A 14,782-nucleotide genomic window follows, 5' to 3' on the forward strand; every position below is an offset into this window, starting at 1 on the left:
GCTGTATCCTGAGTCTCTGGGCCAGCAGGAAAGTGGTCTCCTAAAGCTAGGGGGAGAGGATTCAGCCCTCCTTCACCTCTTTGCTCTGAATTGTAGAAAAATGAGGCTTTGGATTTTAAAGTCCTTAGGGACCCTTGATATCCCTCCTAGGGTCTCAGCCCCTGGGCTGCCCTTGGCAATCTAGGGGGAGCTGTATGCCCAGTTATCAGGTGCTGAGTTTGAGTTTGAGTTCAGACCCCGGCTCCACCACGCACTACTGTGTCACTTTGGGAAAGCTGTCCAACTTCTCTGAGCATCTGTCCCCCTCTGTACAAGAGGGATAGTGAAGCTTGTCTTCCAGGGACTGCATGAGGCTTAAGGGTACTCACCAGGCACACAGAAGCCTCAGAACACAAGGGTATTGCAGGCGGCAGGGCAGGAAACTGGCCAGGCCACTTACCTAGCCCCTCCCTTGGTCCCCAGGTGTTTATTGGAGTCAACTGCCTGAGCACGGACTTCTCCTCACAGAAGGGGGTGAAAGGTGTCCCCCTGAACCTGCAGATTGACACTTATGACTGTGGATCAGGCACTGAACGCCTGGTACACCGCGCCGTTTGCCAGATCAAGATCTTCTGTGACAAGGTGACTGGGGCAGACACACCTTTCACTGGGCCCTGGGAAGGAGAGGGGCCAAGTCCTGACCCTGTTGGCAAAAAGCATGACCAGAAGGCTGGCCCATGTTTAAGGTGCCCAGTAGCAGTTGTTAAAGTAGCCAGCCCCTCCCAGGCCTTTGGTGACCCTCTCACCTTCTTTCCTGCAGGGAGCTGAGAGGAAGATGCGGGATGATGAGCGGAAGCAGTTCCGGAGGAAGGTCAAGTGCCCAGACTCCAGCAGTAGTGGTCAGTAGGGATTGGCCAGGCATTAGCTAGGCTGGGCTTGGTGAAGAACAGGAGGAGACTTGAGGGGCAAGGACCTGACTGCAGGGACCACAGAACATATCACCTCCCTTCTCCCATCAGGCATCAAGGACTGCCTGCTCTCGGGCTTCAGGGGCAATGAGACCACCTACCTGCAACCAGAGGCTGACCTGGAGACCCCGCCCGTGCTGTTCATCCCCAATGTGCATTTCTCTGGCCTACAGCGCCCTGGAGGGGTGAGGGCCACTGGAGGGTTGGGAGAGACCAAGAGGGGGTCTGATCCCTGGGTGGGGCCTGCCTTAGCACAGACGGGGGGAGCAACCTTCCACTCAGCCAGTTTCAGAATGAAAATGCCTTTATTGAATCCCAGGGGATTAAAAACTGTATGTAGCCGTGTAACTTCAGTATTGAAGAGAATGTTAATGAAGAAATGGACTTTAACTAACAGCAATGTTCGTGTTTAGGGCACACATAGAGAGGTTGAGCCCCAAATTTGACTGAGGTCTCGCTAAATTTTTATGGCCCCATTTGTGAGTTCCCATATACGCCAGGTGCTGCTCTGAGAACTTCCAAGGCATCATCTCCCTTAACCATCACCACAACCCTGTGAAGTCCATTATAGTTTCTCTCTGGATCCATGGAGCAGAAATAGAGGCACAGAGAAGTTAAGAGGCTTCCTGAGATCACACAGCTAGTGGCAGAGCCAGGGTCTGGACTGAGTGCCCAGCTTTAGATCCACACCCTATTGCTCCTGCCCTCCAGGGGTGGGGACTCAGCACAGGGCAACCTGGAGTGGGCTGGGCTGAACCCTTTGCTGTACTCTCTCACTTCCCCCTCATGGCCAGCCTGGGACTGTGCTCACCCCCTTTTCCAGGCAAGGTCCTACAACAATTCAGTAGCAGAGTCAAGACCCCAGAGCCTGTTTCCCAGTTTGCTTCCATATCCAACAATCCATTTCCTTGAGGGCACAGCTTGCCATTGTTACGGCAGGAATGTTTGCAAAAACAGATGCTGGTGTATAAGATGTGTTTAGTTTGTTGGTTTAGGACAATGAGGTACATTATGGAACTGAAAAGAGCAGCCAGTGCTGATGCAGCCCTTGCACACACACACACAGCACTTCGTACCCCCTCCCCTCCTTACCGCCTCCATAGGCCTCCATAGCACAGGTGGTTCCTTGCACTCTCAGGCCCAGAGTAGGGGTGACCACTCTGGATTGAGGCTCAGATTGACAGCTGATCTGTGGGGGAAGAGGAAGGGCTGTCCCTGTACATGTGAGCCTGGGGGTGGGGAAACCCCAGACAGTAGGCAGCAGAGAGCCCGACTCTGCTTCCTGCCAGGTGTGTTACCCGGGGAGGCTTCTTGCCTCGCAGGACTGGTGATGACTGCACCAGGCCAACGGGGCAGGCGACTCACTCGAGGGAAGAGGCTACTGTGCCCTCTTCCCTCACCTCAGCTCTGATGCCTGGTCACCAGCAGCAATTCCCAGCCCTTCTGGTTGTGCTGGGCTGAGTCAGGGCTTGGAGGGGACCAGCTGCTCTGCCAATGGCTCTGCCACCTCCTGCGTGTTTGCTGAGTCCCTGACTCATCCAGCTTGAGCTGGATGATTCCTTTCCATGCAAGATTTCAGGTAGCTTAGGAAACTTGTCTGAGCAGAAAGGGCTAGAAAATCATCAAAACAGTATCCTCCCCCTCTCCACCAAAGAATGCTCCTCTCAGAAAGCCTTCAGCAGCTGAGGGCTCCACTCATCTTCCTGGGTGACAAGTATCTTTTCTCTTTATTGCAGGCAGTCTCCTCGGCAGGACCCAGTGGCTCTAGCAGGTAGGAGAGAAGGAGAAAAGCAGCCAAGGGCACCCCTTATCATGCCCACCACCCCAGCCCGCCTGTTTCCCCCTTCCGTGCCCACCAGCCAGGGCCTGCAGCCAGAGGAAGAAGCCACCAGACCCTGCCCCCAGCCCCCAAGCTAGAACCACACTCCTTTCTCCCTGAAACTGCCTGGGTTTTTATAGGTTTGTTTTATGTGAAAAGTTGGCGAATCTCTGGCGAGACAGCCGCTTGTAAAGGGGAAAGAAAAAGACCGTGTGGTGCAGATTTAGAGAGTGAGGAGGGAACCTGCGCTTGAGAACCTGGGGGATTAAGGCCCCCTCTCCTTCCCCCAACATACACCCACCAGTAGCCCTGGGGGGCCCGACTCTTAGCCCTGGCCTAGGAAGGGTCTCCTCATCCTTCTGTCTGCCAGCTGCAGCCTTTGTGCCCTAACAGACCCTTCACCTTTCTAAGCATCAGCCTACAAATTTGCCAGATGGGATAATAGCCTGGTGAGAGAGAGGCAGCCAGGACAGGGATCTTTTTAATGGGACAGCACCGTGTAAAGACCTTATGTCTCACGATCAGTTTCTTCCCTATAAACTAGATGTACTTGTCACATGGTGCTTTTACACCAATGATGTCACTTACCAAGTCAGGGCAGCCCTGACAAGCAGGTATTGTTGCTCTACTTGATGGATGGGTAAACTGAGGCTCAGAGAAGTGAAGTGCCTTCTAGTCACACAGCCGTTAAGCCACAGTGGCAGGACCAGAACCCACATCTGTCTTCTTCCTAAACACGCATCTATCTTCCCCCTAAACCCAAGTTATCTTCCTTCTAAACCCTTGTCTGTCTTCCTCTTAAACCCACATATGTCTTCCTCCTAAACCTGCATCTATTTTCCTCCTAAACCCACAATCTTTCCTCCTGCTGCTGCCTCACCCCCAACCAGATTCCCTCAGGAGAGAGCAATGTTGATGGTGTGTTGATGGTGAGGACAGCCCATACTCACTGGGGACCCCCGGTGTGTCACCCTGCTGAGAGCAGAGCACACCATCTCCTCAGGCTCATGGACCTTTATGAGCTGTTGTCATCATCCCCTTTCACAGATCAGCTCACTGGCAGGCTAGGGACTCATCCAGGTCACTGGTGCATGTGTGGCAGGGTCAGGTGAACCCAGGCAGCCCAGCTCTAGACCTGCTGCTTCATGCCCATCACATTGCTTTGTACCCATCCTCATGAGATCTGCCCCTGGGAGCCCTGCAGGGTCCCTCAGACTCTGGGAGACCCCCAGGCTCCTCACCAGCCCCTTCCTGCCATCCACACAGGCTGCCTCTGAAGCGCACCTGCTCGCCCTTCACGGAGGAGTTTGAGCTTCTGCCCTCCAAACAGGCCAAGGAAGATGACCTTCAGAGAGGTAGCCCTCCCTCCCGTTTGCTCACAGAGCCCACCCCACCCTGCCTCCTGCCTGCCTATCCCAAAGCCTCCTGGGGGAGGGCATGAAGAGCTGGGTTTGGGCTAAGACCTGGGGCTGGGGGTAACAGGGGCACCCAGACTGCCTGGGGAGACAACCACATGGGGGTCCTGGGCAGTGGGTGCAGATATCCAGCTCACTGTGCTGACAAGCCCTCACACTTTTTCTAATGGAAGAGGGAGTGGGTGGGGTTTCCATGTCTGGCTTTCTAGATTTGACCGTCTAAACCTATGACTTCCTGGGGGGTGGGGGACACACCCAAGTCTCTGGGGGCTGTAGCTGATCATCAGGAAAGAACCAACCTGGAGCTAAGATCAAGAGCTTCTAGCAGCTACTCTTTAAGCTTTGCACTGCACTTGGTGTTTCCAAATATCATCATTAATTCCCACAACTCAATGAAAGCCCCCATTTTACACATGGATAAAATGAGGCTTCATGATGTTAAAGTCACTTGTTTAAGGTCATCAGCTGGCAGGTAGTAGAGTGTAGAGATTCATACCTTCCAAGTCAGCCCAGTCTAAGAACAGACCCTTAGAAGAAATTAATCTTGAATTAAAGTAATGTCTTCAGATTCTCCAGCCCCTTAGAGGTTCCTGGGTATGGGATCCACTTTGCACTCCTCAACACCACCCTCTGCCTTTCAGTTCTGTTGTATGTGCGGCGAGAGACGGAGGAAGTGTTTGACGCCCTCATGTTGAAGACCCCAGACCTGAAGGGGCTAAGGAATGCGGTAAGATGCCTTGTGGACCCCACTGCACTGGCCGACCCACTCTGGGCTCTTCACCACCCAGTCATGATTTCTCACAGAAGGTGACTTTGGCTTGCTGGTGGCCTATCTGTCCCCCGCCCTGCTTAGGGGGCCTGCTGGTGGGGGTGTGCCTCTGCGATGTTATCTCCCTGCTAGAACCTTGGCTCCACCCTGGGAGTCGCACACACCATAAATCCTCCTTAATCTGATGGCTGCTGTCTGACAGGCCAGGGCTTTTTGTTGGTTTTGCAAACCTGTTTTGGTTTTAATGGGAATGAAACCCAAAAAGGCCAGGCCCCAGAGACACTCTTTTTTTCTTTCCCAGGGGGCCTCATTCCTCCTGCTTTGTGGTTGGCTGGGGGGCACTGGCTGGGGTGGCTGAAGGCAGCTTCTGGACAAGGAGATCATCCCCAACCCCTAAACTGCCAGAGAGCGGGTGAAACAGCCCAACTCTGAACAAAACCCACAGCCAACTTTGTGGCTCCTGAAAACTGAGCAAACAGCCTCCATCAGGGCCAGCTGTGTTGGAAGGTCAAGCCCCTCCAAAAAGCCAGATATTGTCAAAATCTCAGGCTGGAGGAGGGAAAAATGAATCAAATAATCACATCAGCTACCTTCAATTGAAAGCCCACTATGTGGGAGGCATTTGGTCAGGCACATTGCATTTGCTAGCTCATCACATTCTCTTAGCAACCCTGAAAAGTGGGTGCCATTAGTATCTCCTCACTTCCCATCAGAGGTCAGGTGATTTGCCAAGGTTGCCTGGCTCAAAGTGACAGAACTAGGATCCCAGCCCAAGCTCTCTCCACTCTGCTGTGCTGCCTTGTTCTCTTGCTATCTCATCCACCCTGTTTGGCACCAGCCCCAGGACATTGAGTTCACAAAAGGCCATTAATGTCGCTTGAATATACACTCAGAATCTTTGGGTTTGACAGTACATTAAAGGGTCAGCTCCCCATATGGTGCCTGAGCTCTCTCTTCAAAATGGGTGTCCACTCTTGACTTTTATACTTCTAGGGACAGAGAGTTTACTACCTCATGGAGTAGCCCATACTGTCTTTCCACAATGGGTTCAATTTACAGTACTTAGAAAGTTCCTGAGTTCTTCCTTAGACTGACTTAAGATCTTCTTCTTTGTAGCTTCCAGCCACATCACCGTTAAGATAAATAGTAATCTAAGAGCTTTTCTTGCCTAGAGGGATCTTTGTCAAAGTAGTAACTGAGAAGCTGAACCTGATCCTCTTCCTAAAATGCCTGGAGAGGACCATTTTCCCCTGAAGCCGGTAGCTTGAGGTTGGCTGCCACTTCCAGACAGCCCAGTACTATTAGACACTAACGTTTTACTGAGCCCTCACCCTGAGACAGGCACAGGGGCTGAGCCTTTTACATAACTCTCCATTCATGTGCAGAACCACCCTGTATGTACATGCCATTACTGTGCCCATTTTACAAATGAGGAAACTGAGGCTCAGAGAAGTAAGATGACCTGTTTAAAGTTCAGTACCTCCAGCTACTCTGGAGGCTGAGGCAAGAGAATCGCCTAAGCCCAGGAGATGGAGGTTGCTGTGAGCCGTGTGACTCCACGGCACTCTACCAAGGGCCATAAAGTGAGACTCTGTCGCTACAAAAAAAAAAAAAAAATACATAAAGTTCAGTACCTCTAGGGGGTGCAACTGGGACCAGATTGGAGCCATCTGCCCTAGAGGACGCTTTAGGAGCTCTGGGACAAATGGGCTGACCCTGGCTGTGGGAGCTCAGGACGATCCTTCAACAAGCCCCTGGAGCAGCCATCTCCCCATCTGTAAAATAAGCTGCAATGTTCTGGAATGTGGTGGAGTCGATTAACTTGAGGCCTAAGCCTTGGGCACATGGCTTATTTTCTTTGAGCTCAGCATGCTGACCCATGAAATGAGGTTAATAATTCCTTCCTAGAAGGGGGAAGCACTTGGCTTACCCTTGTAGCAGGGCAAGAAGCATCCCCTTGACTCCATTTCTAAAACCATAAAGACCATTTTCTCGGCTCTCAGTACATGCCAGGAGCTGTCCTAAGTGTTTTACGTGGATCGATTCATTTAATTTGTCCAACAACTCTGTGAGATAGGCATGATTACTGTCTCCACAAGTAGCTTGCACAAAGCTACCTAGTTGGTAAGTAGTGGCACCTTTAGCACTAGAACAATCCAAACGTCTGACATTAGGCAGACAATAGGGAAATGGTAGATCCTTTTTAGGATATTTTTCAGCCAGTAAAAATGCTATTTGCCAAGTGTTCGATGTGATATGGGAAAGCTTATTGATAAGTTTTAAAAGTTATATAGGGCAGCGCCTATGGCTCAAAGGGGTAGAGTGCTGGCCCCTTATGCCGGAGGTGGCGGGTTCAAACCCAGCCCCAGCCAAAAAACTGCAAAAAAAAAAAAAGTTACATAAAACAAGGCTGGACATGGTAGCTCATGCCTATAATCCTAGCCTCTGGCAGGCCGAGGCAGGTAGATCCTCTGAACTCAAGGGTTTGAGACCAGTCTGAGCAAGGGTGAGACCCCATCACTACTAAAAAAATAGAAAAAAACTAACCAAGTGTTGTGGTAGGTGCCTATATTCCCAGGTCTTCAGGAGACTTAGGCAACAGGATCACTTGAGCCCAAGAATTTGAGGTTGCTGTGAGTTATGATGCCATCAGAACTCTACCAAGGGCAACAGTGAGACTCTGTCTCAAAAAAAAGGCTCATAAAAAACTATCTATGTGGAATATAAAAATATTTATACACACAGCCACAAGATGGGAAGGTGTTAACACTTTATTTCTGGGAAAAAAGATTATGGATTAATTGCAGTTTTCTTCTTCATATTTTTCCATATATGGATATACTCTACTTTTATGATCAGGAAGTAAAAATTATAAAAGATAATATAAATCCAGTTTGGGCAGCAGGCCGTGAATTCTCTTGTCTTTCTATTCTAGATCTCTGAGAAGTATGGGTTTCCTGAAGAGAATATTTACAAAGTCTACAAGAAATGCAAGCGGGGGTAAGTGCCCAGCTCACCCTCGTACTTACTGACTGCTCAGTGCTGACAAGAATTTGTATTTGGCCTTTGTGGAGGGGCTGAGAGGGTGTGGAGTTGGGGTGGAGAATCCCTGGTTAGGCCAAGGCAGATCACCCCTCACTTGTAGAGACTGAATGTTGATCACTATTGGGAAGTGTGGGAATAAGAGAGGCAGAAAGGTCTTTTTATGCAACCTCCTGGAATGGAGGGGGAATGCAGGGACACACTCAGGAGACCCAGGTTCAAGTCCCAAGACCATAGGAAAACCAAGTTATTTGATTATGATGATAATGATTATAGTGACTATCACTTGACCACTTACGGTGTTTAGGTACTGGGCTAAGGATATCCTCATTTAACTCTATAGCCACACTAAGAGGTAGATAGCATTGGACACATTTTACAGATAAGGAAACTGAGGCTCAGAGGTGATAAGGATTACCCAGGGGGCAGGAGGAGTGGGGCAGAGGCACAGAGGGAGAAAGGCCCAGCAAAGTTGCTACTGGTGGAGTTTGGGACAGGAGAGGTGTGGCTGGGATGAGTCTGGAAAGGGAGTTGGGAGTTGAGATTTGGGAGTTGTTTGTAGGGAGCCCTGTTAGGGATGCACCTCTCTACCTTCAGTCTAGAAGTAGGCCAGAAGGAGTGAAGCCATACCCCATCTAGCTACCTGCCACAGGCTGCAGGGACCATAGCACCTTAGCTTCCACTAGGAACGCACCGTTGGGAAAATGGGAGGGTCTCCTGGTCACTGCCCCACAGGCTTCTGTCTCCTGGTTAGAGCCAGTGAGCTGGGGCTCTGCAGCCCTTCTTGACTAGGTTACTTCACCAGCCTGGCATGGAGATCCCCAGATAGTAAGGGGTTGTCCTGCTGTTCCCAGCCCAGAGGACCCGGGACAGGACTTGGGAAATGTGCTCATGGTGCTTCTGTCCACAGCACAGGTCTGATCCTCCTGCTCAGGACAGTCAACCTTCACCTACACTTACTAGTAATCCCTGGAAGATGCCCAGTCACTGCTGTTCCCTGTGGGTTTTCCTTTTTAGAAGACACGGAGTGAGGCAGGTTTTGCACTCAGGCCTTGGCCCCACATAATCACAGACCCAGCGCTGCCTCCCATCTCCTCCTCGGTTCCCACCCAGCCTCCCATAGAAGGCTAGAGGTGGGAGAAGTGGCCCATCTCTGCAGCCCCTGGGAAGAGACCATTTAGTTTTAGTTGTAGGCATGTCTAGGGTTTTCTCTGTATCTTTTTTTTTTTTTCCAAGTTTCGGTTTCAAACTGAGGCTCACATGCTCTCTGGAGCGGAATCCACAATGTGGCCAAGGGCAGGCTCTGCTTTGCCCAGACAAGCCCAGCCCCACTTTCCCTTCGGTACCAGAGCCCACACCCCCTGACTCCGCCCCACCTGTGGCAGGCCTCCCTTCCAGGTCCCACCCAGGCTGGGGATGAGTGGCTGGGAAGTGCCTTTGGGTATGATGAGGGGGCTGGGTATGCTTACAAGGATGTCATCCCCGAGCCCCACTGGCTGAGAAGCAAGAGGCTTTCCCTAAGCCCCAGCCAGCTATTTAAGTCATAATTATGACTTCTATTTATGGAGCACTTCCCACATACCAGCACTTCCTTCCTAGATAACTCCCCAGCATCATCTCATTGATTCTTTGAGCTTAGTATTATGTCTCTGTTTCTACAGATAAGGAAGCTCAGGTCCTGAGTAGTTACACGGTCTTGAGTTAGTAGCTGGCAGAAAAGCATCCAGCCTATCTGCAGCCTCTACACGCATCCACTATTTTATTTCATTCCCTCCTTATTCACTAACCAGTAAGCAATGTGCACATAAAAGCTGCAGCCAGGCCAGCCAGTTTATTTGCCGAGCTCTGTAGCCCAGGTCATCACTCACTGGCCCTTCAGAGGCCCCCCCCACCCTCACACACCCAGGACTGTGAAAACATCAGTCCCAGGGTTGTCTGAAGTGCTGGAATGAGAATATCCCCCAAACACCTCTTGGGAGAGGAGAGGCCAGTCCTCATCCAAGGAGCAGGAAATTCTAACCAGCAGCCTAGTTTATTTTCACAAAGTCCTCTGGACAAAGGTAGATAGAATCAGCTTTACAAGCACCGCTGAGTGCTTGAAAGATTAACAAATACATTGTTTTTGTTGGCAGCTGGCCAGAGGTTTAATGCAACCCAGAACAGAAGATAACTAGAGGCTGGAAGTAACAGTGGTTCCTGACAAGCCCCTGCCTTTCGGGGTCCAGTTGTCACTGAGCTCCAGGGGGAGGGGTCTGTAGGCCTGTCTAGGGTCCTGTATGTGCAGGTATGAACTCTGGGCCACTGGGAGCCCTGCTGGAGAGTAGGAGGGTGACAGTTTTCAAGTCAGTGTGTGAAAGACACTTTGATAGTGCCTGGCACCTCGAAGCACCCAGTAGATGCCATTGCATCAAAGTGTCCACCCTCTGCCGGGTCCTGGTTGCTTCTGGGCTATTCCCTTCCTCCAGACAAAGATCTCTCTGTGAAATGAAGGAACTCCACACAGGAAGTTCTCATAATGAGAGAACTTCTCATAATTATGAGAAGGGGATCTCATAATTAAACACTGGCTGTTAGCACCTGGTCAGCACCCAGGCCTCCGGGGGTCTGAGCCTGAACCTTCTTCTTGAAAGCAGTAGCTGCTCGGCTCATGCTAGCAGGGACAGCTGGACAGAGGCCAGGGGCTTTAGACTTAGCACTGTCTCCGCTGCCCTCCCTCATGGGGTCCTCATGAAAGCAGACCCCTACCTGCCACTGCTGCTCCACTTGAAATAATCTCACCTGTCTGAGCTGTCGTCCAGCCCTGTGTTTTGCTGTCCTTATATTTACCACTTCCTAATTTATATTTATAGGAGTTTTTTTCCATATAAAAAAAAAAGAGAGAGAGATACAGAGAAAAAAGGCAAACAGCTAGATTGAAATCCCAGTGTTACCTGTGTGACTTTTGGCAAGTAACTTTGCCTCTTTGAATCTAAGCTTCCCCATTTATGAACTGGAGTAATGTGATTATAAGGATTCATTCTCCCAGTCCATACTAGATTCTAAACTCCTGGAGGGCAGGATCTGGCTCTCATTTTATTTCACTCCCTGCTTATTCATCTCTATGTGATCCTTGTTTTTGGAGCAAGGCCCTATACATGGATGAATGGGTAGATGAAGGATAGGTGGACAGATGGATGGTGGGTGGGTGAGTGGACGGATAGATGTGTGGGCAAGGGGATATACCCAAGTTAGAAGCTCAGAAGACTTAGCAGAGAAGGGGCAGAGGGAGAGCTGATGTGATTGGCTCAGGTTACATCTTGATGGGTCTTTTCAGGAACTGTTCCTACTGAGATGCCCTTTGGCACAAGCTATGGTTTTGACCCCCTGAATGGGGACCACAGCCTCCGAGGTTCTGTCTCCTAGGTTGACCCAGGTACTTGCCTAGGGAGTGTGGGGAGAGAGAGCCAGGCCCTTCAAGTCTATTGTACAATCCCCTTGAGATTTTACCTTCATGGGGATGGAACTGAGAGGGAAATTCGTCTGAGCCCTGCGTCTAGCTTTGGTAGGCACACCTGAGCGACACGTTCTGGCTTCCTGTTGAAGCTAAACCACCACACCTCTGGACTTGAACTTACACTCTGTGTCCGAGACCTCAATCTGGTGACTGAGGGAGGGCTTCATCTCCCAGAGATCTATATATCAGTTGCTCAAAAGCGTCCACACTCAGGAGAGAGGCAGTGTAGTAGCTGTGGTAAGGTAGCCAGCAGGACTGGACTTCAGTGGTGGCTTGGCCACCAGGCATTGTGCTCTCCCCTGTAAAGGAGCACAATGGATACTCTCCTCTATAAAGGGGCACTATGGAATCCCACCTTGATGATCAGGAATGAAAATTTATGGTGTGCGCCGGCCCCATATACCCGAGGGTGGCGGGTTCAAACCCGGCCCCGGCCAAACTGCAACCAAAAAATAGCTGGGCGCTGTGGCGGGCACCTGTAGTCCCAGCTACTCGGGAGGCTGAGGCAAGAGAATCGCTTAAGCCCAGGAGTTGGAGGTTGCTGTGAGCTGTGTGAGGCCACGGCACTCTACTGAGGGCCATAAAGTGAGACTCTGTCTCTACAAAAAAAAAAGAAAATTTATGGTGTGCCTGAAATGATGCAGGCACCCTCCAGATCTTAACCATTACTATCATCCTTGTGAAAACAAGGGCCCCTGCCATATTCCAGCTGCATCTCCTCTTCTCTTCCAGAATCTTGGTCAACATGGACAACAACATTATTCAGCATTACAGCAACCACGTTGCTTTCCTACTGGACATGGGGGAGCTGGATGGCAAGATTCAGATTATCCTTAAGGAGCTGTAAGGCCCGAGCATCCAGAGCCCAGCTGGGCAGTGGCCCCATGCCACACACAACCTGTCGACATGCCTCAGTGCTGCTACTTGAATGCCTTCCCTGAGGGAAGAGGCCCTTGCATCACAAACCCACAGATGTCAGGGCCAGGAAGAGACCTTGGGGCATTCTCCTGATCTGAACCCCCACGGTACACTTGAATCTGCTCCTGAACTTCCTGCCAGTGCCTGCCTCCACGAGACAGTGCCATCTTGGTTCTCACATGCCCAACAGACTGTTTCCTCCTGAGAAGACCCTTTTCTGCAGTGGCTTTCCTGCAGGCTGCTGTTCAGATGCGGGGGCACACCCTCCCTCCTACGTGCAATGCCGGCCAACTAGACTCTGGTCTGGCCCTGTTCTCCATCTCCCATCAACTTCAGATCAAGAATTTCTCACCGTTTGGTCAGTTAACTTGAAGACTCTTGATGCACAGTACACGTGACTTTTGAAAGAAACTATAGCGGAAACAGCCCCTTGCTCACGGAGTTCCTCAATGCACAATGTAAATAACAGAGCTGATTGGAACAAATGACTGCTGTGTAGAACTGCCGCCTCGCCCATCACTGTTGTACACATTTCTTATTTACGATTTTCATTTGTTATATATATAAATATATATTGTATATATATGCAACATTTTATATTTTTCATGGATACATTTTTATCATTTCAAAAAATGTGTATTTCACATTTCTTGGACTTTTTTTAGCTGTTATTCAATTATGCATTTTGTATACTCATATGGTATTTAGTAATAAAAGTCGACCTGTGTATTACTTCACACTCTGCTCATGTTCCATTTGTGAGGGGCTTCTGGGAAGAGAGGGTGGGTGAAGCCTCTGCTCATTCTCTCTCCACTGCAGCTCTGTGCTGGGAGCTGATTGCCCTGAACTTGGAGGTGATGGAAGAGCAGAGTCCTGTCACCCAGATCTTTGTCTTTGAATGTTATAACCTCAGAGATGGAGTCATGAGAAGGTTCCAGAATGCTCTTGCTGGGGCTGGTGGCCAGAGCCCAGAACCAGGAGCCATGTGACCCAAGCCTCATGAGCTCCGCCCCTACTCTATAGGCTAAGTCACTCCGCTTTTTCTTGGAGCCGGCTCCACCAGCTCACAGAAGCACTCACGCACATCTCTTCGCAGCTCTGCAGCCAGTGACATCATGTTGGCCTACTGAAATTAACCATGGGGGGGCAATCAGAAATTGACAAATGCTACAAACAAAGGCCTCTATTTCCCTTAGAGAACACATCGCAAATCAAGGCTTGATTTTTTTGGAGAGCTGACTTACCAATGCACCGCTACCTCTAGTCTTCAGTTTCTTTGGCTACAACATGCAGGATGTTGTCTACACCCGTGGATTGTAACTATCCCCTTCAGCGCCTAAGGATTCACTGGTGGGTCTCAAAGGCCACCATGGTGTTGGGGAGGGGAGAGCTGGCAGGCCCCAAGTATCCTCCCCAACTTTAATCATAGCAGCTCTGATTATCTCCACTTATGTATTGGAGTTTCTTGTAAACATTTGTCAGAACAAAACTTTTTATAAAAGTTTGAAAGCATGGGGCGGCGCCTGTGGCTCAGCGGGTAGGGCGCCGGTCCCATATGCCGGAGGTGGCGGGTTCAAACCCAGCCCCGGCCAAATTAAAAAAAAAAAAAAAAGTTTGAAAGCATGGATGCCTGTAAGGAGCTCCCAACTTTGACAGAGTCTCTGATCCTAATTTCTAAGCTCCTGCCTAGGGTCAGGGCTGGAATTGGGGTCAGGCAGGTGAGTCACTAGCCTCAGGCACAAAAATTAAGGTGTGCCAAAGAGTGCCATAATAAAGATAAACAATAGTTCAATGCAGTATTTATTTACTTAAGGCAAAAAAATCCACAATGAATAAAAATATCAAATATTTAAAGACAAGGTCAATATTACCAGTGTTTCCTTTTGCCTTGGGCTCCATTATGGCTTGTCTGGCACTGCTGGAGGGGACCCTGTGGAGCATCTGGAGTTGCTCTGCCCAACCCAGGCCTCATTGCTGCTGTGACACTGCTCAGGCTGGTCTCAAACTCCTGAGCTCAAGCAATCCACCTACCTCAGCCTCCCAGAGTGCTGGGATTACAGGTGTGAGCCACCAGGCCTGGCTGAGAGTCCCCTCTTAATTGTTCAGCTCTTCAGAGCTGGATGTCAGAGCAAAGGTAAAATGACAGAGGAACGCACAACCGGCACACTGCAGGTGCTCAGCATGTATTAATCCGGCCGGTTGGGAAGCTGGAAGGTGTGCTTCTCAGCTTTGACACTCCAGGCACCTTTTCCCCCCAGCCTTCCTCCCCTGTGCCCAAACTCCAAGCTGCTCTCCAGCTGCTGGCTTCAAACAGTCCTCCTGCCTCTGCCTCCCAGAGTGCTGAGATTCCAAGTGGGGGCCACCGCGCCCAGCCAGAGT

The 14,782-nt window shown here is 50.3% G+C and overlaps 1 protein-coding gene across 5 annotated transcripts in view; it reads left to right on the top strand.

Annotated features, from left to right (window-relative positions):
- GRHL3 (grainyhead like transcription factor 3) overlaps positions 1-13,134 on the top strand; it is a 34,097-nt gene extending 20,963 nt beyond the window's left edge. For all 5 annotated transcript variants that reach the window (XM_053575103.1, XM_053575104.1, XM_053575105.1 and 2 more), the window contains exons 9-16: positions 463-621; positions 800-878; positions 999-1,132; positions 2,684-2,718; positions 4,033-4,121; positions 4,823-4,908; positions 7,886-7,950; positions 12,218-13,134. In XM_053575103.1, the coding sequence (XP_053431078.1) occupies positions 463-621; positions 800-878; positions 999-1,132; positions 2,684-2,718; positions 4,033-4,121; positions 4,823-4,908; positions 7,886-7,950; positions 12,218-12,332 (762 nt within the window). In that variant the 3' untranslated portion in view covers positions 12,333-13,134. The remainder of the gene's footprint in view (positions 1-462; positions 622-799; positions 879-998; positions 1,133-2,683; positions 2,719-4,032; positions 4,122-4,822; positions 4,909-7,885; positions 7,951-12,217) is intronic.
- The last annotated feature ends 1,648 nt before the right edge of the window (positions 13,135-14,782 follow it).

This window comes from Nycticebus coucang, chromosome 22 (genome assembly GCF_027406575.1).
Source record: "Nycticebus coucang isolate mNycCou1 chromosome 22, mNycCou1.pri, whole genome shotgun sequence".
Classification (NCBI taxonomy): Eukaryota; Metazoa; Chordata; class Mammalia; order Primates; family Lorisidae; genus Nycticebus; species Nycticebus coucang.